Raw genomic sequence first — 23,237 nt, forward strand, 5'->3', positions numbered from 1 at the left:
TTGCAAAAACAAATTAAAAAGCGATTCTCTGCCCTGAGGAACAAAACTTTTGAAAATAATGTTTCTAAATTAGACCCGAGTTCCAAACCCTTTTGGAAACTCACAAAAATTTTGAAAAAACCTCAAAAGCCAATTCCAGCGCTTAAAGAAGGTGGTAAAATTTTGATCACAAATTTGGAAAAAGCTCAGAAACTTGCTAAGCAATTCGAGAGTTCCCATAATTTCAGTTTGGGTCTTACTAGTCCTATTGAGAATCAGGTTGCTCGGGATTTTCGGAATATTTTCTCTCGGGAAAATATTTTTGATGATTCCTGGGGGACTGATTTGGACGAAGTAAGGTCTATAACTAAAAAATTTCAAAATATGAAAGCTCCAGGTGATGATGGAATTTTCTATATCCTCATCAAAAAACTCCCAGAGAGTACCTTGTCTTTCCTGGTAAAATTATTTAACAGATGTTTCCATTTGGCATACTTTCCTGATAAATGGAAAAATGCAAAAGTTGTTCCAATTTTGAAGCCGGATAAAAATCCAGCTGAAGCTTCTAGCTACCGTCCAATAAGTTTGCTTTCTTCAATAAGTAAACTTTTTGAAAAAATAATTTTGAATAGAATGATGCTTCACATCAATACGAACTCAATTTTTGCAGATGAGCAGTTTGGATTTCGCCATGGGCATTCAACTACTCATCAACTCTTGAGAGTTACCAATTTAATTCGTTCAAACAAATCTGAAGGCCACTCAACAGGAGTTGCTCTTCTAGACATAGAAAAAGCATTCGACAGTGTTTGGCATGAAGGTTTGATTGCTAAATTGAAAAAGTTTAATTTTCCACTTTACATTATGAAATTAGTTCAAAATTATTTAACTGACAGAACTCTGCAGGTAAATTATCAAAATTCCAAATCTAATCGACTACCTGTTAGAGCAGGAGTTCCTCAGGGTAGCATTCTTGGGCCTATATTGTATAACATTTTCACTTCGGACCTCCCTGATTTGCCTCAGGGTTGCCACAAATCTTTGTTCGCTGATGACACAGGCATTTCCGCTAAAGGAAGAAGTCTTCGTGTTATTTGCAGCAGATTGCAGAAAAGTTTAGATATTTTCTCTTCTTATTTACAAAAATGGAAGATTTCTCCCAACGCTTCCAAAACTCAACTTATAATATTTCCACATAAGCCTAGAGCTTCGTTTTTGAAACCTAGTAGTAGTCACATAGTCACTATGAACGGAGTTCCAATTTCCTGGTCAAACCAAGTGAAATATCTTGGATTAATACTTGACCAAAAATTAACTTTTAAAGATCACATTGAGGGCATTCAAGCCAAATGTAACAAATATATAAAATGTTTGTATCCTCTTATAAACAGGAAATCCAAACTTTGCCTGACGAATAAACTTCTAATATTTAAACAAGTTTTTAGACCGGCCATGCTTTACGCTGTACCAATATGGTCTAGTTGCTGCACTACCAGGAAAAAAGCACTTCAAAGGATTCAGAACAAAATTCTGAAAATGATTTTGAAGTTGCCTCCCTGGTACAGTACAACCGAAGTACATAGAATTTCGAATGTTGAGACTTTAGCACAAATGTCCAACAAAATAATTAATAATTTCAGGCAAAAGTCGTTGCAATCCTCAATTGCAACGATTAATTCCCTTTATACTTAGATAAGATTAGTTTTAGTTTTTAGTTTTAAGATATCAATTGTTATACTGACATGCAGGTTAAAAAACCTGTTTAAAATACTGAATTGCCAAGACATGAACAATGTAAAAACACTTAGATATATATCATAACAATTAAGGCTGGTACGTTACTGTAGTAACTGGAGCACCTAGGTTAAAATGAAATGTAATTTATTTTGAATTTGGAACAAATAAAGAGTTAAAAAAAAAAAAAAAAAAAAAAAATGGTAGCAAAATTCAAATTGCATTTTCCCAGCAGAACTACTTGTTAGAGTCCACCAACCCGTATACTCTGCCGGACAATTCGATCATCTTCAAGGTGTACAGCACCTCCAAGAACAATCGCTTCCATTCCCGAGCAAGCTTCTCCACTTCTTCAATACCCCACCCGGTATATCCGAGGATTTGCTTCTGACTGCATTCACCACCAAGGACTGCCACCCGTCGCAAGTGCGAATGTTCCCGCTGAAATCGCAACGTTCCTCCTTCGGATTGATCGAGTTTCCGAGTGTTGCCCTGGCGGTGAACGCCATCATGAAGTGCAACCACAGCGCGATCGATCACAAATGCACAAAATTCCCGTTCATTATGAAGCTGTTAGTTGAAAGTGCAAAAAGGCAGGAGAGTAAAAATAATTTGTTCAAGTATTTGAGATTTTGACAAGACGGTCCTCCAACATTATATGTTGGACGATGGAATGGTTGGTGCAGCAGCCACCGCCATGGATGTATTCGAGCAGTTCGAATGGTATGGTTTTTGTTTGGTTGTTGACTTTCCGATTAAAACTCAAGTACCGTTTGTCGTGACCGTGACCGGCCCAAGATTTCCAGCGTCGCCCACGGCTACACGAATTAGCGATGCAGCACCTACCCCACCCGTGTCCCCTCGAGATCGTCAAGTCGACGATGACAGGAGCACATATCGTGGTAGGGGTAAACAATAGTTGCAATTTTCCAAACCTACGACTGGATGCCTTCCTTCAAATAACAACTGAAGTGCGGTAAAAAATCGGTAGAACTGTTTCAAACACACAGTTGGTACATGAGCGGGTCGGTTTTCATCTCTTTTTGCCAGTGGTGGCGGGGGGGACACCCCTCACCATCCCTCTCCAAAGGGGGAGTTTGGTAAAGAGAGATGAAAAAACCGATTTGTACCTTCCTTAAAAGTTGTCCTAGTTCGCTATTCTAATATCTATATACAATCTTCACACTGCCGTACTCTAACGGAACTATCAACTCTATGCTTTCATCTACTCCATCTATCGTATAAAAATTACCACTACAGTCTGTTATTTGAAATTAGCATCTTCAACTATGTAAATCGTTGACTTCACGTAGAAGTAATACTAAAAACATATAGTCAAAGAGCAAAAAAAGGTTATCTTCCATTTAATTCCACTTAATTAATTGTAGTATCCATGACAGATACGTATTTCGACTACAATTTGCAGTCTTCATCAGTGTCATTCCCACTGAAGAACTTATCAAAATCTAACTCCCTTAAGTGCTCATCCCCTAGGTATAAAAGTCAAGATCACAGGTATAAAAATGAAACTACAATGTGTTGAATCGGAACCTACCTAACTAATAAAAACAGATAAAAACCAAAGATTTAAGTAAACTAAAGGAGAAAAATCTATTGCAACTCTCTAATAAGGATAATCCCAAAGGCTTGGCAGCCATCATAATGAAGTAATGAAATTGGGTTGTTAGCGGAATGCTTAAATAAAACAGCAAAGAAGTTTCGTTTTGCGTTTAGCAAAGAAGTTTTGTTACAGAAGTTTCTCAAAACGCGGCACGATACGACCACCAGTGGCAATTGATCATTTTAGATGGTCAAGTTTTGAACCCACCACAACATGCTTTTGGCGCTACTGTATATGGACGATCAAATGTAAAATACTGTGGTAGCCACAGCACAGTTCTGTCAAAAACTCTGCTTTTTCATTGATCCATTGCAATCACTTCAATTTTGAGTCAACCAACCAAACGATTTGCTAGCAGTTACACTTCATTGTATTGCTATCAGTGCTGATAAAACTCTTTCCTTCTACACTTAAATAAGCTGAAAATTAAGGCAACCATGAAAGATAAACCAACTACCTGGATGAATTTGAATTTTGACATGAACAAGGCAACCGCTGAGTTTCGAAGTCAACAATTGTTTGTGTTTATTCATTATCGCCATATTCATCTTGGTGGGGATGATTTTGAGTATCAAATGCGAAATGATTATTTTCGTTTGTGGGACGTGTTATATTTTTTTTTTTACTCAGATCGATGGAAGATTATTGCCTTTTGCAGAATTGATGACAATATCGAGGTTTTAGGCTCTGCAATCGATAGTATTCAAAATAATCATTTATGGAAAAATTAATTTGATTTTTTTTTGCTTTTGAGAATCGTTTCCGATTATGACAATTTGGGGTTGGAAGCTCAAGCGTTGATGAATATCAATAAACGCGTATTCGTCGATGGACAATGAACTCATTTGTTCATTTCACTCATACGTTGACAGCGAAGATTTTCAAAACAACCGCAATTCATCTGCAATGGGTAGAAGTAATAGCATAGAGGTAACTCTAAGACTAGAAGGTCCCGAAATAACGTGCTCAACTTTTTGGCTCAGCTCTGGCACTCTTTTCGGTCCCAAGCTAATCGATTCACCCCTCGAAACATAGGAAAAACCACTAACCCCTCATTTTATCTGTCAAACTTTCATAGCGAATCAAAACAAACATTGCGTAGTACTAGAATTTCGACTAGAATGGGGTACGTTAATCGTTTGCTTGGGACCAATAGGCTAGTCAAGTAGTGAGCCAATTTAAAATCGTTAGTTTCGTATTGATTGTTGGTACTACCAACTACGATATTTTTAAATTGTTCGTTAAATGCTTGTTCGATGAACAACTTGCTAGTTTTATGTCTGTTTGTGTGTGGTCAGTGCGTGTGAGGGTAAATGAGAAAAAAACAGACACTGATTGCTATTGTTTTCTGATAAATAACCAGCGTGGTCCTAGCATCATTGACCTGCTTAAAGCCAAGATTTTCATACTCATGCAGCTTGCGGTTCTGACTGGTCGGTTAGGAAGGCCAGTTTGGAATCTGGTTTCGAGTCTGAACGACAACGGCACCATTTGCCTCCACCTAAGCTATACAACTCAAAAGTTTGATATCGTACTGAACAGCCAGTTCGAAATCATAAATAATTGACTGGTTTGCTGAAAGAAAACTGGTTTTTGATGAACTATTTCATAAATTACTTACTCATACACATGCTTACACCATAGAGGTAACTCTAAGACCACTGGGTCCCGAAGAAAATCATTATTATTTTTGGCTCACTCAGTACCAGAACAACGGTCCCAAGCAGTCCCAAGCTATTTCACTCACCCCTGCATGTTCTGCATGAATCCACACACCCCTGATGTTATCTGTCAAACTTTCATAGCGAATCAAAACAAACATAGTGTAGTAATAGAATTTCAACTAGAATAGGGTACGTTAATCGTTTGCTTGGGACCAATAGGCTACTAAAGTGGTGAGCCAATTTAAAATCGTTAGTTTCGTATTGATTGTTGCTTACACTACTTCCTTAATTTTAAAACAGGTTGAAACTAGCATTAATAGCACGTGATTAAACGTAACGGAATATACAAAAACAAACAAGTACATTAGTAACCGGTCATTACGATTAAAAAAAATCCAAAACTTAAAATACCTAAAAATAATTTAAAATTCTTAAGAATACTTATCAGATACTTGGAAATACTTAATTGATACTAGAGCTATAGTTTAGAGTGGGATGCCCCTACTGAAATATCGTTTTTTAGCTGTATCTAGAAAACTATCCTACCGAGATTTTTTTTTTTTAATTTGTTGGATTCAGCGCAAGATTTTACATAAGGATCATAGATCAAACATTGAAGTTTTTTTACTTTTATTTACTACTAGTGTTACAGATAAATCTGTATATGTGACATGACATGACAACGCCATGGCTCTTTTCACGAGCACTGCATGCGTGAATCAAGTAACCGTAAGCGAAAAAGATGCGATCCACAAAATAAGATTTCACTGTTGTAAGTATTAACTAAGTGACGAGGAACACATTTTGATGATTCACGAACAACTTTTGGTAAGGGCTTAGTTTTTAATTGATCTTTAATGATAATATTTTCAAGTTTTTTTTTCTGTAGCATTTACTCACGGACAACATATTGTGAATTTTACAACATAGCTTCCATTTCAATGAACGGTTATATTCATTCTTCCTAGTTTATTTCAATTATAAGATAGGTAACAGCATGAGTGAAAAATGGAGGGATTAAAATTAACTTTTGTGGGGACGACTCCGGCGTAGTGGTTAACCTCTCACGCCAAAACTACGAGTTCACCCAGGACAAGCCACAAAAACCCAAGAGTTTTAAAGCGACTATGATAATAAAAAAAAACATGGAGAAAAGATGTAAATTTTATTTCAATCTTTTTTTTTTATTGTTTTCACGATACTGTACATTTTTTATTATTCAGCACCAAGGAATCAAAAATATCTCCAAATGACAAAATGACAAGCGATCAACGAACCGAATAATAACGCTATGTCAGAAGTAGAAAGCAATAATTATATAAGCTTCTTCTTTCTTTTTCATGACAAGCAGCCTCATCCGTGTATATTGCAACAAAGCAGGCAAGCAATATATCACAGAACAGAAGGGGGACCAGTCCGCATCGTGCTCTCTTGCCGTGCGGATCTATTTGCTTTTTGCTGAAGGAAGTGTTACTACTACCTAAAGCTACAACAAATTTAAACAGCACTTTTCAGTGCTCAACCTGTAAAATTTTTCTACCTTGTTCAACTCTTATTCCTCTTCAATCCTTGTTTGGACCCTACCCGAGGTAATCCTTCTTGGATATCGATTTGGAAAATTCCTCTTCGATCCTTCAGATTCTTATAGTAATCTGCTTGGAAGTCGATTTGGATAAAAATTTACTGCCGCCATGGCGCCTAAACGCAAAAGAAAGGGGCAAACTCTTGACCCCCCTTCTGATGAAATTAATTTGAGTAATCAATTTGATTTGCTCACGGATGATGAGAATGATCCATCATCCAAGAAAAATTCTAGTAAACTTTCCCGGCTTAATGCCAAGAAGGAAAAGATTCCCCCTATTGTGATAACCACTACCGATTTCCATGCTCTTCGCATGGAACTTTTGAATTTCGTGAAAGTTAAGTTTTCACTACAAATTGGACGTCGGGGTGAATGCCGTGTATTGGCTGAAACCTTGGACGGATTTAAATGTCTTCTCAAGTATCTTACTGAGAAGAAGCACAAATTTTTTACTTACGACACCAAAACTGAACGTGTGTTCAAGGTTGTCATGAAAGGACTGCCCAATGGTGAATCCCTGGATCAGATCAAAGATGAACTGGCAAAATTACTTGGAGTTGTGCCACTCCAAGTAATCAAAATGAAAATGAAATCCCGTCCTGGCGATTCGCGCAACGGGATTTCTAATGATTTTTATTTAGTTCACTTCAAGTCTAGTGAACTAAACAACCTTAAGGCCTTAGAAAAAGCTAGCCTTATGCTCCATGTCCGAGTGAAGTGGGAACACTTCAGGAAGACTGGAGGAAATTTCCAAAACCTCACCCAGTGCCGTAAATGCCAGGGATGGGGTCACGGAACTAAAAATTGCTACATGCCAGCTAAATGCATGAATTGTGGTGATTCCTCTCACGCAAAGGACGACTGTCCTGTGAAGGAAGATCCTAAGAAATTTAAATGTTCAAATTGTGGTGAAAACCACAAATCCAATTTTTGGGAATGTAAGACTCGCAAAGCGATCCTACAATCTCGTTCTAACCGTCAGGTAGGAAACGCTCCACGTTTCCGACCAGGTACAAATTCCTCTGTTGTTAACAACGGTCAGCGAGGAACAAATTCTACATTCGTACCCGTAGGTACAAATATCTCCCCTGCTTCAAATGTTTCATCTGTACCTACTCCCCTCGCTGCTAACAATGTTCAGCGAGTTAATGGAGCTACCTATGCTGCTATTGCAGCGGGTAGAAATCAAAATACTAACCAACGTTCTAACGGAAATTTTGACAATTTTGACTTAGGAAGCATTACTGCCCCCAAAATGGAATTTTTACAGAATTCATTAATTGACATGATTTCTGATATGCTTAAATCTAACTCCATGTTTGATGCTATTCAAACTGGAGTAAAATTTGCAAATAATATTGTCATGACTTTAAAATTCAGTAATGGATTTTAAAGCATTAAATATTGTAAATTGGAATGCTCGATCTCTTAAAGATAATGAAGACGAGCTATTTAACTTTTTAAGAGTTCATAACGTGCATATTGCCGTTATAACTGAAACGTTCCTTAAACCTGCCCATAAGGTTAAGAAGGACGCAAATTACTTGATTTATAGAAATGATCGTCTTGATGGACCCTGTGGTGGCGTTGCCATCATTATTCATAGACGAATCAAGCATAAAATTCTTTCTTTATTTGAAACCAAAGTTTTTGAAACTTTGGGAGTTTCTGTTGAAACAAAATTTGGACAACTTACGTTTATAGCTGCCTATTTGCCATTCCAATGCGTAGGCCAGCAAAAGAATTTTCTCAAGGGTGACCTCCAGAAACTTACCCGTCATAGGTCTAAATTCTTCATTATTGGTGATTTTAATGCAAAACACCGCTCATGGAATAATGCTCAAAGCAATTTCAATGGTAATATTCTGTTTGATGATTGTTCTGCAGGTTATTACACTATTCAATATCCAAACAGCCCAACATGCTTTTCTTCTGCAAGAAATCCCTCCACTATTGATTTGGTCTTAACTGATTCATGTCAACTTTGTAGCCAATTGGTTACCCATGCTGACTTCGGTTCTGATCACCTTCCAGTAACTTTTGAAATATCCCAAGAAATAATTTGTAATCCCAACAGCTCTACTTTCAATTACCATAGAGCTGATTGGGAGCAGTATCGAACATTTATGGAATATAACTTCGATCCAAACATTCCTTTGCAAACCAAAGATGAAATTAATTATGCTCTTGAATCTCTGACTACTTCTATAGTTGAAGCAAGAGCTGCCTCAGTACCAAAATGCGAGGTTAAATTCGATTCAATTATAATAGACGATGATCTTCAGCTCTTGATCCGTCTTAAAAATGTCCGTAGGAGACAATATCAAAGAACACGCGATCCTGCCATGAAAGTTATCTGGCGGGATTTGCAAAAACAAATTAAAAAGCGATTCTCTGCCCTGAGGAACAAAACTTTTGAAAATAATATTTCTAAATTAGACCCGAGTTCCAAACCCTTTTGGAAACTCACAAAAATTTTGAAAAAACCTCAAAAGCCTATTCCAGCGCTTAAAGAAGGTGATAAAATTTTGATGACAAATTTGGAAAAAGCTCAGAAACTTGCTAAGCAATTCGAGAGTTCCCATAATTTCAGTTTGGGTCTTACTAGTCCTATTGAGAATCAGGTTGCTCGGGATTTTCTGAATATTTTCTCTCGGGAAAATATTTTTGATGATTCCTGGGGGACTGATTTGGACGAAGTAAGGTCTATAACTAAAAATTTTCAAAATATGAAAGCTCCAGGTGATGATGGAATTTTCTATATCCTCATCAAAAAACTCCCAGAGAGTACCTTGTCTTTCTTGGTAAAATTATTTAACAGATGTTTCCATTTGGCATACTTTCCTGATAAATGGAAAAATGCAAAAGTTGTTCCAATTTTGAAGCCGGATAAAAATCCAGCTGAAGCTTCTAGCTACCGTCCAATAAGTTTGCTTTCTTCAATAAGTAAACTTTTTGAAAAGATAATTTTGAATAGAATGATGCTTCACATCAATACGCACTCAATTTTTGCAGATGAGCAGTTTGGATTTCGCCATGGGCATTCAACTAATCATCAACTCTTAAGAGTTAACAATTTAATTCGTTCAAACAAATCTGAAGGCCACTCAACTGGAGTTGCTCTTCTAGACATAGAAAAAGCATTCGACAGTGTTTGGCATGAAGGTTTGATTGCTAAATTGAAAAAGTTTAATTTTCCACTTTATATTATGAAATTAGTTCAAAATTATTTAACTGACAGAACTCTTCAAGTAAATTATCAAAATTCCAAATCTAATCGACTACCTGTTAGGGCAGGAGTTCCTCAGGGTAGCATTCTTGGGCCTATATTGTATAACATTTTCACTTCGGACCTCCCTGATTTGCCTCAGGGTTGCCACAAATCTTTGTTCGCTGATGACACAGGCATTTCCGCTAAAGGAAGAAGTCTTCGTGTTATTTGCAGCAGACTGCAGAAAAGTTTAGATATTTTCTCTTCTTATTTACAAAAATGGAAGATTTCTCCCAACGCTTCCAAAACTCAACTTATAATATTTCCACATAAGCCTAGAGCTTCGTTTTTGAAACCTAGTAGTAGTCACATAGTCACTATGAACGGAGTTCCAATTTCCTGGTCAAACCAAGTGAAATATCTTGGATTAATACTTGACCAAAAATTAACTTTTAAAGATCACATTGAGGGCATTCAAGCCAAATGTAACAAATATATAAAATGTTTGTATCCTCTTATAAACAGGAAATCCAAACTTTGCCTGACGAATAAACTTCTAATATTTAAACAAGTTTTTAGACCGGCCATGCTTTACGCTGTGCCAATATGGTCTAGTTGCTGCACTACCAGGAAAAAAGCACTTCAAAGGATTCAGAACAAAATTCTGAAAATGATTTTGAAGTTGCCTCCCTGGTACAGTACAACCGAAGTACATAGAATTTCGAATGTTGAGACTTTAGCACAAATGTCCAACAAAATAATTAATAATAATAATAACACACGGGCTTTCTATATGCACTCACACTATCATAGGATGCTGCCTATCTTAACTGCAGGCAGAAGATGCCTTCTACCGCTAGGTGCGCTAGTGTTCACAAATGACAAGTGAAGCCACTTTCTGATCCGAAGTTCCACTTCTGTGAATATATCATTATCCTTCTACCACTCGGATCGAGCTATGTTACAGAGCGAGTTTGTCATGGTAGTCGCAGCAACCGTTTTGTCTGTATCGTTGGTTGCTTTATGTGTTTGGATTCGCTGTTCAGCACTGATATTATCACTAGCAAAATCTTCTTCAACTTCGTCGACAGCTTCCATAAGTTCTTGCAATGCATTGCAGTTATCATCACCGACTGTTGAGCAGTTTTCAGTTTTCTCCATCCAAATGGTACTTATGAATGGATCTGATTCAATCGTTGTCCGAATGTAAATGTAAATTTTCGACTCTGGATCGTTTTCTAGCATGGTGAGTTCGATATTTTTCAGCTGTTTATGCTGACTTCCTGCTGCTTCTTCTACTAATATTTCAAGAGGAGCTGGCGAATGAATTGTTATTTCTCTTCAGCATGAGCAAGTACTTTATGTAAGGTTGCAGGAATTTTATACCAATCATATAAAGAAAGATAAAGTCGGTATGTGTCTTTGCAATAGGCATCATTTTTTTCTGGATTAATTGACTTCTGATGGTTGTTAGTAATTAAAATGTTTCGAAACCTCATAATTAATTCTTCGTCGATATTTAAAACGCTGCTTAAAAGATGAGGATTTGCGAATCCTCGTCGACAAACGTTACCTGTGTAGTGCTCCCGATCTTGGTTGATCAACTCTAACTCCATTTTTTTTTTCATAAAGCTGCGCCGTTACTTGTTTTTTTTTTTCTTTGTCGGTTCTGTTCTTTACATGGGTGTAAAACTTTCCATTGCTTTATATTCATACGATACGAAATATTATAGATTACGGTATCTACGTTGGATAGACTTACTTCTCTTGTTTTGTAGCAAAGAATATCGCTCTATTCTCTTTCACGAATTGCAGGATGAATGGTCTACAAAACTGAATGCTTTGTTCGGATTATTCGCCATATAATTCTGATTATTCCAGGTTATTTGATGTCATAAACTCAGTTGCATCTCAATAACTTTGCTGGTTCGTTGATAGTTTAATGTGGGCTTGGTTGGGAACTTCTTAGTCAAAGTGTTTACTATTGATAGAGTATTCCAGAATCTGAGTTAAAAAAGGTAAATTTTCCTATTTTTGATTTCCTACAGTGCATGAGGCCCATGATACATTAATTATGTCACGAGAAATTAAGGAAAACATACCCTTCATCCCCATTTCGACACGTTTTTCGTTAATCAACATGACAAACATTTTGCAGATAAATCCATACAGCTTACCACCATAACAGTGCGTCACCACATGTAATAAACGTGATATTTATGTAGGGTAAATGCTCCTATAGTTGCGGTACGTTAAAAGAGGTTAGAAGCGTACCGCATTTATAGGAGCGTTTACCCTAGTAAGGATTACAACTTGATTGAACACATTTTACCGGAAGTTAAGATAACGCTCATACGCAGGCTAACTGGAAATAAATCTTATCAGATATAAGATAAAATCACTTGCTTAATATTTTGATGTGTAGCTAGCTACATCGTTTTGCAATTTAGTCTATTATACAGGCAATGAATCAATCGCCAGTTACAGTACAAAGGTGGCAGTTTCAGAGGTTAGACGTTCCCGTGCAATATGTCGAAAATCTGCGAAATCAAGTTTGATGACAATTCTTACGGAGTATACTTTCCGGGTCAAACCCTATCCGGAAGCGTGGAACTAAATTTCGAAGAGGCGATGAAGGTGAAAGGTATGATTGCTAAATGCCATTTTTTTCAGACAGGCTCTGCAGTGAAATATTCATTGTTTCAGGTGTTGCTTTACAAATTAAGGGAGAAGCCAAAGTGAGTTGGACCGAGTACCATAGCAATGGGCAAAGCCATTATCCAGTTTACTTCCAAAATCGACAAGACTACATGAACTTCACAGAGAATCTGGCCGGATACAAGGATGGAAACAACATTGATCTGCTGCCAGGCATCCATACGTATCGGTTTTCATATGTCCTACCACTCAACCTGGATAGCTCATTGGAAGCAGAACACGGACACATCCGGTACACGGTGAAGGTCATTCTGGAACGCCCCTGGAAGGTTGATCATTCCTACAAGGTGGCATTCACGGTGCTGCGTCATGTCAACCTGAACGAAAACAACTTTAACGTATGTCTACCGGTGGAAATGGAAAAGTCCAAGACTTTCTGCTGTGGACCCTGCAGCTCAGCACCAATGGTCTTAAAAGCTGAAACACCCATTTCAGGATACGTCTCGGGACAAACTATTGTAGTCAAAATTGAAGTCGACAACCGAAGCAAGAAAAACCTAGAGGAACTCATAATCAAACTACTTTGCGTCATGACCTACACCAGTAAAAGTCCGTACACAAAAGTGAAAACAGTGTCCGCTACCATGGCCAAAGTCCGATGCGCCGGAGTTAAAAAACAGAAAAGAGGAAGCTACGTACAACACCTCTACATACCATCGCTTCCTCCGACGAGCAACACCTGCCCGATAATAATGGTTGACTATTTCGTCGAGGTGGAAGGTAAAATCGCCAACCCAACCATCAATCCTAAAATACAAATCCCAATCACCTTGGGCACGATCCCGTTGACGCCGAGCGCTATTCCGACCTTTGAAAATATAACAAGCAAAGCTGACCCAATAATGGTCCCACCAATGGCATCAGCTTCGGACCCACAAGCTCCAAACTTCCTTGCTGACTTACGTGAGTACTCAATAGTTGCTACAAACAACAACGAAATTATTCCAATAAATCTGTTTAAATTTCTCACAGCGCCACCAAGCTACGAGGAGGTCTTCAATGGCACGGGGATCAATATCCGGGATGAAAAAGAAAACACCGAAGTTGACTCGAAAGAGTACATTCCGCGATACATGGTGTATCAATTCGACGAAAAAGTGGTTCCAGAACCATTGAAGTAAATAAAGCCACCTCCCCAGACCTACAGCTGGCCCACTCCAGAGAATTTTAGAAATAAATACCAATCCATTTAACTTATACCAGAGTTTACTAAATTTGTGGAAAGTTCTGCGATTTTCTGGAAAGTTGCGTCCACTTCTACGAAGTTTTCTGAACTTATACGATTTGTTTATAGCTTACACGAACTACAACATTTTTTTTCTAGATTGTTGAACTTGTAAATATATTTTTCATTCATTGTTCCTGGAAATTTGACCATGATATCAGAACATCATGTTGAATTTCTACAATATTCCCATCTACAAAACTACCTGAATTCCACGAAATTCCCAAAAATCTAGCCGAGCTTCTACGAAGATCCCTGAACTTCTACATAATTCCTTGCTTTTCAATAAGTTTATGGGACGTAATTGTTGACGCGTCCATATGGAAAAAACGTCATGAGAAGAAGCGAGGAAGAGAAGAAGTCATTCGTGTGACGATAGAGAGTAGAAGAACAATTTGCAGTGAATAAAAAGGAAGTTATTATTAATCACAAACGTGTTCCATTCGTATCCTTTCGCCACATTGGTGACCCCGACGTGATATCGCGACTTCTCGGAAACCCGCGCATACGGAGTTCGTCAAAATCCGGTCGAATTTTCCGTCAGCTTCGGTTTCGGTTTCCTAACCTCAAAATGTCGCAAAACGAAAATCAGCAGGCAGCGTTTGTTTCCGTCAAACTTCCGGAATTCTGGAAAACAGATCCGGAAATGTGGTTAGCGCAGCGCAATTCATCCTCGGGAGCGTAACAAAGGATGAATTTAAATTTTACCACATAGTGGCAAAGGTGGATCAGTCAGTAACTTGCCACATTGCTGACTTGGTCTCGAATCCACCTCAGCAGGAGAAATATAAGGCGGTAAAGGATCGCTTGATTGCCCGATACGCACTCTCGCCGGAAGCCCGCTTGGAACGGCTCCTCGGGTCTACTGATCTTGGCGACGTGCGTCCAACGGATCTATCGGCTAAAATGCAGGAATTGGCCACCGGATTGAATACAAATGACAATCTCCTCAAAATGCTATTCGTTCAACGTATGCCACCGCACGTTTGACCGATTATGACAATTTATCGATGGAAACTTGACAAAACTGGCTGAGATGGCCGACCAAAATGATGGAATCACCCCACGTCGCAGAAGTGGCTCTGATGGTCGTCGTAGTCGTTCGGCATCACGGTCCAGGATGGGGAACGAAACCTGCTGGTATCATCGTAAATACGGCCGCCAAGCCCAGCGATGCAAGCAACCATGTCATTACAAGCAACCAAAAAACTAAAAATCTGCTCACCTGAGTCAGCGGAGGTGAGTGAAGTTTGTACTAGCCGGCGTCTCAAGTTATTTGATAAAACGAGTGGACTTTGCTTCCTAATCGATACGGGTTCCGAGAAGTGTCGATAGTACCAGCAACGAGAAAATAAAAACTTTCAGAACCAATGCCTTTCGTGCTCCATGCGGCAAATCGTTCGATCTGTTGAAGTTCATATAAGTTCATTTCAACCGATCTAAAAAAAAGTTGAAGGGTGGTGTACAAGACACGACCGCATTGTTGATGTAGGACTACAAAATTTCATGACTCAACTCTTTTGTAGAAAGTTGTGGTGGCCCTGAAGAGGGCCGATGGTTCGGGTGGGTATAACCAGTTGATGGTTGATGAAATGCCTTCCGAGATCGTTGTACTGGGAGTGTTGGAAGCCTTGGGCAATATGGAGACCCTGCAATACGATCGAGAACATGACACTATGAAGGATTGATGATTGACCTTAGGCATGATGGATGGCATCGATGATACAGCTGTGGAGCGAATGAAAAGTGCGTGTATACAAGAAGATTAGTGAAATGTTTCGTTTGTGATATCGAGTTGGATATAAAACTTACCACAATTTTAGATTTCCAGTATCGACAGAATTGGCCTTTGATAGGAGAAGTACGAACAGTACCGCATACACTCTGCCCGAATATTTCTGAAAAACGTCAGGTCAATACATGAACCGCCAAGGGTGGTCGCTTGGGACGGGCTAGATGCCAAATTCAACCGAAGATATTTCAACATAAAATCGATGAACTCAACATTATCCTGCTTCGAAACATCGATGTTGAAATCTCCAGTGACGATGAAGGGCATAGTAGACATCATCAGGTGACGTGTCAAGAAGAACTTCTTCTGCTTGATTGTGGTACCTAATGAGAATGAGAATTTTAGATTAAGGATACAAGATTTTCTTATTTTAATTACCTGGTGAAATATACACGCAAACCAGCAACGCTTTGGTGTTACTGGCGGTAATTTCAGCAGCACAAATGTCACCATTTTCGTCGGCAACCCTCAGTAGCTCGTCGTGGTGTTCACTAAGCTTTTCGATAGTCTGAGAATTAGCCTTAGTGGAGTCACTGTCCTTTTGGTAGATTGCAACTCCTCCAGCTCTCGTACCAGCACGCTTTGACTGCACTACGCAGTTAAATCCGGCTATTTCAACTGATGCATTGTCATCCATTCACGTCTCACTCAGAGTCAGCAAATCCACACCAGTCATTACATGATCAAAAGCGATATCTGATGAGTGTGCATTGAGACTTTGCACAGTCATACTCATCACTTTGCACGCAAAGTTACGGATCTCTAGCATCTCAACGATCTCCTGTCTAACGGTTCGAAGCCGGTGATTAGACTAGCGCTGAAGCTCTGTTCGCAGCTCTTGTATCCTCGGTGAGGAAGTTCCCTTCACGTGATGAAACTTGAACACATTTCTGGCATTCGTCAAGTACGATCCTTCGATGGATGTGACTCTGGAAAGCCCAACGTATACCAGATGTTGTTCTTGCCCTTTATCGTACTCGTACACAATCTTCGAAAACGTACCGCCTTGTGACTTGGGCACGAAAAGGGCACTCTGCTCACCACAGGAAACTAGATCCGCTTGCATTTGATGATGCTGCTCAATTTTATGTTCGTAGAACGCTTACTAATTGGTGTCCAGTCAGACTGAATAATACCGGGTTTTGAGTAAACTGCTGGTCTTGATTTTACACGAAGTGCCTTCCCGATAGATTCCCCTTCGAATTTGATCCAAAGCTTGATGATAGGCTAATGGGGATCATCTTCTGTGGTTCCACCAATCGCAATGGCAGCTTTACCAGTTGAAGCACATGCATTGTTCTGACTGTTGTGTGTCTGGCTGAAGCAGTTTATAGTCTCAATCAGGATGCGAAGTGTAAATGTTTTGCCACATCCCGCAGGTCCAGTGAAAAAGATCTGCAAGGGCTTTCTATCCCCATCGAAGCTATGCAAGCTATCGATGAGTTGCAGCATCAGATCTCTCTGCTCTGGGTTAGTGACACGCACCATTGCACAATAATCCTGCTTTGACATCAGATTCGTTCGTTGCGTGATGACGGCCGCCATGGGTCCGGTTGTTTGAAATATTTGATTATTTGATTTTTGTATCATTAGGGACAAATTGAATGGGTTACTCTATATAAATTCTATTTTAACTCTTTTCTGAAATGAACTTGGTGGCCCTGAAATGGGTCGTTTTGTTACGTTGGTGATAAGTTTTAACCTTCGAAACCGTACAGAGTGCGTCCCTGTCGCTTCAGAGCGTAGACGACATCCATGGCCGTGACGGTTTTGCACTTGGCGTGTTCAGTGTAGGTGACGGCATCACGGATCATATTTTCTAGGAACACCTTCAGCACACCTCGGGTTTCCTCGTAGATCAGACCGGAAATACGCTTGACACAACCACGTCGAGCCAAACGACGGATGGCAGGCCCTGGATGTTATCACGCAGAACTTCCGATGACGCTACAATGAGTGTGCAAAATGTTCCGCAATTGTATCCTCCCTATTCGTAAAGGGTGATACGGTCAAAATTTGGTCAAGGGAAAACGCGTGTAAATCGGTGAAATCGTTTATTTAAAAAATCAAATTAAATTTCTTTTTCAAGTTCAATTAGTATAAAATTCAGGAAAAATATTCAGTTAGGCTTCCGCTTTTCCAAATCCGAATTGCCGGGCCTTACGCTTGACCCCTGCCATCAGATTTTGTACAGCCACCTTGTCCACCTTCTTCGCCGCAGAAAGCCAGTTTGCCTTGAACTGCTGCTCGCCCTTAGCAGTTTTTTTTTTGGTCTTCTTTAGGTTCCGCTTGACAATAGCCCAGTATTTCTCAATTGGGCGGAGCTCTGGCGTGTTGGGAGGGTTCTTGTCCTTGGGAACCACCTGCACGTTGTTGGCGGCGTACCACTCCATGGCCTTTTTACCGTAATGGCAAGATGCCAAATCCGGCCAAAACAGTACGGAACAACCGTGTTTCTTCAGGAAAGGCAGCAGACGTTTATTCAAACACTCTTTCACGTAAATTTCTTGGTTGACAGTCCCGAAAGCTATGAAAATGCTGCTTTTCAAGCCACAGGTACAGATGGCTTGCCAAACCAGATATTTCTTTGCGAACTTTGACAGTTTCATGTGCTTGAAAACATCTGCTACCTTTCCCCTTCCTTTTGCCGTATAAAACTCCTGTCCCGGAAGCTGCTTGTAGTCGGCTTTGACGTAGGTTTCGTCGTCCATTACCACGCAGTCAAACTTCGTCAGCATCGTCGTGTACAGCCTCCGGGATCGCGCTTTGGCCGTCGTATTTTGTTTATCATCGCGATTTGGAGTCACTACCTTCTTGTAAGTCGATAGTCCGGCTCGTTTTTTGGCTCGATGCACGGTTGTAGACGATACACCCAGCTTATTTGCGGCATCTCGGAGAGAGAGGTTAGGGTTTCGCTTGAAACTACCGGCAACTCTCTTTGTCGTCTCAGCGGCTTCCGGTGTTCGATTTCCCCCCGATCCAGACTTCCTGGCTGTCGACAAACGTTCCCCAAACACTTTAATTACATTTGTAACGGTTGATTTGGCAACTTTTAGCGATTTTGCCAACTTTGCGTGCGAGTAGCTCGGATTTTCGCGATGCAAAATTTTGATACGCTGCTCTTCTTGCTTGGACGGCATTTTGACAACTGAAGAGTGAATTCCAAAATCAAAATAGGAGCAACATTCTACACACACACACCTTCAAAATGAGGGGTGTTCAGGTTTTTTAAATGCAAAATTGAAAGAAATACGTCAAGTTGATATTGACCAAATTTTGACCGTATCACCCTTTACACGCCCAAAAATCGGAGGTGAATGTCACTTCGACTTGTTTCATCTAGGAACGATGCTCTGATGACTGTGTTGGGGAAGCAGCATATGCATGTACGTAATTGGTGGATTTGTAATCTATTTCGAAGCTTTTGGACAATGCTTGACATTTGCCACTTTTTCAATAGTTTCAATTTGAAAATTAACAGTCGACAGCATTGTTATCGATGCGTAGAAATGTTTCTGATCGATTGGTGATAAAATTATTGAAATTGGTCTATGGGCAGCTAAGTTATTAACGTTCAAAATCTTTCATAACTTCATTTTTCGGTTTCCATAAAGTGTACCCTCATCTTCCCGAAAGACGTAGTCCTACGTCAAAAAAACAAAGACGCTTCACGTGGAACTTTTTGGTGTCCGATGTCAGCCACACGATAATCAATGCCGATTTTTTGGCACACTTCGGATTGCAAGTCGACCTTAGAAACAGGAGGCTAGTCGATGCCAAGACCAACCTGCAGTCCACTAGTGACATGATGACCACAAACATCCACAGCATCTCTGGATCATCCATTCCACGAGCTGCTAATGGAATATCGGCAACGATGCAAGCGGTTATTCGACACGATGTCTCGCACCACATTGTAACCAAGGAGCCTCCGGTTGCATCGAAAATGAGGAGAATGCACCCGGACAAGTTGAAAGCAGCAAAAGGGGAATTCACGTTGATGTCGGAGCTGGGTATCTGCAGACCGTCTAGCAGCAGCTGGGCTAGTCCGCTGCACTGAGTCCCAAAAAAGGACGGAAAGTGGAGGTTCGTTGAAGACTATCGACTGCTGAACAAGGTCACCGTTCCGGATCGCTATCCCGTACCTCACGTGCACGATCTGCTCAACTCACTTCAAGGTAAGATCATTTGCACTACCTTAGATTTGGAAAGGGCTTATCACCAGATACTTGTTGAAACGGCTGATTATTCCATTCGGGTTGTATGTGTTCACCCAAATGCAATTCGGCTTATGCAACGCAAGCCAATCGTTCCAATGTTTCATGAACAGTGCCGCGTGCTGTCAACAATGTCAATTGACGTAAGATATTGGTCTAGCACTGAATTTCACTTCCTATACTGATATTCGTAATAAGCATAATATCAGGCATAGGTCTTTGATATTACTATCCATATGAATATCACTAGGGAAAAGTTGAAAATCTTACTTTTATCTCAATAAATTAACCTTTTTGTATAACCGTTGCATTGTTTTAATATTACTGATGAATTTTCTAAAGATCGGTCCTCGATTAGCTGGCGTATATAAGAAACATTTGCGGTAGAACTTTGAATATCAGTGCTCCCTTCACGATGTCAATGTCATTTGCGCACTGACATTGAGGCGAATGATATTGAAATTTTAACTGTGTGAACTGATACTGACATCAGGTGGCTAGTGAAATCAAGCATTTTGTGGGTATTGATATTGATATTTTGCAGCACTGTTGATGAATAAAATGTTCGGTGACCTAGACTTCGTAGTTGTTTTTATCGATGACATCTGTATTGCACCGACGTCGCTTGAAGAGCATATGGTACATATGGAATTACGAAAGCTGATACCTGACAATAAAAAGAACGATACCAGGGTGATTGAGTGGAACGATTCTGCAATAGCAGCTGTTGAGCGATGCAAAAAGTCGTTGGCGAATTCCGCGCTGTTGCATTAATGATCGACGCATCCAACAATGCCGCGGGTGCGGTGCTTCAACAGCTATCTGCATCCGCATGGCAGCCTCTCGGATTCTATTCCTAAAAGATTTCGGATTCCCAAACAAATTATTCAACCTTCGGTCGGGAACTCACAGCTATGAAGATGGCGGTCAAATACTTCCGTCATTTCTTGGAGCGTCGTAAGTTCTGCATCCTTACTGATCATAAGCCACTAACATATGCTATAGGTACCAATTCCTCGAGCAGACTTCTTCACGAAAAAAGGTATTTGCGATACATTTCGCAGTTCACCACTGACATTCTCGTCTCGAATGAACTTAATTCTCCTCTACCAGGGGAACAGTTTAAAGAGACGTTAATAGATGGAAGCCGGGATGAAAGCACCGACACAGTGGTGTAGACAATACTGTAGTATTGTCTACACCGTATTTCGATCGAAACGGATTTTCCACACCAAAATTTTGTTTTGTCTATTCAAAAGATCCGTTACAATCGAATTATGGAAGAGGTGATTATATGAATATATTCATATTCTATAAAAATGCCGTGGAATGATTTCTAATGTCACCAGAAAATTACGGAAGTGGGACAAGTAAATTTCTTCCACAAAAGAAACCCTTTCTGTATTTTACAAGATTTAATCAACTATATATTTCACAAGTAACACTATTTACCGAACAACTCAGTTTTGCTTGCCCGCACGTTGCTTCAAATGCCTCGCCACGTCAGCCAGCTGCAAACCGAAGTCAAATGGTTTCCGATTCAACTCGGTACCGAAGAGTTGCCGCAAGCAGTCCCGCGCCGCTTCATCGATGGCCGTATCGACATCCTCGCCGTAGCCCGAACCGACGAACTGTTTGTTACAGTAAATGCCCACCCTATGCGTGGCCAGTAGAGTATTCTTTCCAACCAGCCCAATCGAACGGGGTTCTGGTTCGCCTAGTTTCTTCTCTTTGCAGTACTCCTTCAGCAGTTCCAGTGGATCTTCAAAGTTCCAGTACTCGTTTACGTCCTGTTGGTTCAGCTGCGTACAAACAAAGTCTCTAACAAACATAAACGCGCGTTCTTCGTCAGAAGATATGTAAAGCGCTCCCACAACCGCCTTTAAGGTATCGGCCAACAGTTGTTCCGTCACGGGGAATTCAGCTGCCAAAATGATGTCCTTCGTTCCCAGATGCTTAGAAACATCGGCCAGTTTATCCGAAAAAGTCATACCATTAGCAATCGCCCGGATTCCCTCAGTCGGAAGCTTGGGCAGTGTCGTCAGCAGAAACGCTTCCACGTACTCTTGAATCAGCTGCTCGCCGAGCTGAACCAACTGTCGGTTATCTTTAAGTCCCAGTTCCGGCTGCTCAATGCCCACGTCCAGTTGCTTCTGTTCCTCTTGCGCAATGAACGAGCGGTGAGTGAATGCCTGCTGAAGGACAGCCGCATCGAACTGCTCCGATAGGCGTTTCCCAAAGGCAAATATTTCGGCTTTGTAGTTCCAATCGCTATGCGACGAGCGGGGTAGTTCGGCTTCCGGGCCCATCTTTTCCCGACGGTGTTTCAGCTCCCTCAGGGTTGGGCCTACCCAGCGATGCACTTGTCGACTGTGGTTTGCTAAAACAATCGAACGCTGTATATGTTGACCGTCTGCGGAAGCAAAGATAACACTTACCAAAAAGTAGCGAGCGCGGAATGGAGCGCACCAGGCTGCTGCTGATGCCAATGAAGGACATTGCTATAGATATTTTATAAATGTTTCAGGACTTTTTTCGCGATAAAATTGTAAAATTGAACGGGTTGCAGGTTGAAAATCGTGATCACCCGCATGCAGTTTGTTTTGATTTTGTAATCGGTTTTGACAGTTACTCGTCGTCTTTTCTTTTTCTTCGTTTCGCGGTAGCTGATGCCTTATCGGCCAAATTTAATACACATATCACATAATACACTGAAACAAATCTATGTCAACATTTCAAAAAGGCGAAACTGCTTTTGTAAACAATTACTTCAACCGCAGATTTCTCGCGATTAAAAGCTAACACATGCAAAGCAGGCTTGCAATTGCTCATTACAGCTAAAATGCTATTTTTCGGTATTATGAAACAATGGGATACTATAATGATAATTTTTCTTTGTAAGATGCAAGAAGAGGTGGTAAAGTTTGTATATGACATATAAAATTTGTCAAATTTGCTTTCAGAAGGTCACAACTAGCGATTTCATGATCGCTGATTGCTCGCTCATCGCATTGCTCATCGTTACAGCTAAATCGCTAATTGTGACCTTCTGAAAGCAAATTTGACAAATTTTATATGTTATATACAAACTTTACCACCTCTTCTTGCATCTTACAAATAAAAATTATCATTATAGTATCCCATTGTTTCATAATACCGAAAAACAGCATTTTAGCTGTAATGAGCAATTGCAAGCCTGATGCAAAGTAATGACACCAACAGGTAGAGCAGTGATCCCAGCTGTTAATTTTCAATAGTGAGCTTTAATTTGCGAGAAATCTGTGGTTGAAGTAATTGTTTACATAAGCAGTTTCGCTCTAATGACAATTCAATCACCATCGTGGATTTGAATTTGATGTTGCATTAACCTGAGGGGGAAGGGGTGTCAAATCAGCCTACTGATCATTATTGTATGAAATTGGTTCCAAACGTAGACAAACCCTGTAGGTTTCTTATGGCTTGTTTACGTTTGGAACCAGTTATCCACCATTTTG

The 23,237-nt window shown here is 40.1% G+C and overlaps 2 protein-coding genes across 2 annotated transcripts; one reads left to right on the forward strand and one right to left on the reverse strand.

Annotated features, from left to right (window-relative positions):
- Nucleotides 1-12,283: 12,283 nt before the first annotated feature.
- LOC135717442 (arrestin domain-containing protein 3-like) lies at nucleotides 12,284-14,724 on the forward strand. The gene is made up of 4 exons (XM_065239532.1): nucleotides 12,284-12,435; nucleotides 12,498-13,412; nucleotides 13,482-13,626; nucleotides 14,373-14,724. The coding sequence occupies exons 1-4, from the start codon at nucleotides 12,321-12,323 to the stop codon at nucleotides 14,722-14,724; spliced, it is 1,527 nt and encodes a 508-aa protein (XP_065095604.1). The 5' UTR covers nucleotides 12,284-12,320.
- A 6,448-nt stretch (nucleotides 14,725-21,172) lies between these two features.
- mRpL44 (mitochondrial ribosomal protein L44) lies at nucleotides 21,173-22,329 on the reverse strand. Its single transcript, XM_065239294.1, has 2 exons — nucleotides 22,182-22,329; nucleotides 21,173-22,123 (listed from the first exon to the last, which is right to left on the reverse strand). Exons 1-2 carry the CDS (start codon nucleotides 22,240-22,242, stop codon nucleotides 21,204-21,206), a joined length of 981 nt encoding a protein of 326 aa, XP_065095366.1. The 5' UTR covers nucleotides 22,243-22,329; the 3' UTR covers nucleotides 21,173-21,203.
- Nucleotides 22,330-23,237: the final 908 nt, after the last annotated feature.

The sequence above is a fragment of the Ochlerotatus camptorhynchus genome, unplaced genomic scaffold, assembly GCF_037179485.1.
Source record: "Ochlerotatus camptorhynchus isolate MF236.1 unplaced genomic scaffold, CSIRO-AGI_Acam_v1.1 ptg000055l, whole genome shotgun sequence".
Taxonomy (NCBI): Eukaryota; Metazoa; Arthropoda; class Insecta; order Diptera; family Culicidae; genus Ochlerotatus; species Ochlerotatus camptorhynchus.

Bases quoted from the DNA above. Each gene is read 5' to 3' on its own strand.
- LOC135717442 (XM_065239532.1), top strand. From the start codon at position 12,321: ATGTCGAAAATCTGCGAAATCAAGTTTGATGACAATTCTTACGGAGTA. The intron at 12,436-12,497 runs GTATGATTGCTA...TCATTGTTTCAG, and splicing joins AGAGGCGATGAAGGTGAAAG to GTGTTGCTTTACAAATTAAG. The intron at 13,413-13,481 runs GTGAGTACTCAA...AATTTCTCACAG, and splicing joins AAACTTCCTTGCTGACTTAC to CGCCACCAAGCTACGAGGAG.
- mRpL44 (XM_065239294.1), bottom strand. From the start codon at position 22,242: ATGTCCTTCATTGGCATCAGCAGCAGCCTGGTGCGCTCCATTCCGCGC. The intron at 22,124-22,181 runs GTAAGTGTTATC...CGATTGTTTTAG, and splicing joins TCCGCGCTCGCTACTTTTTG to CAAACCACAGTCGACAAGTG.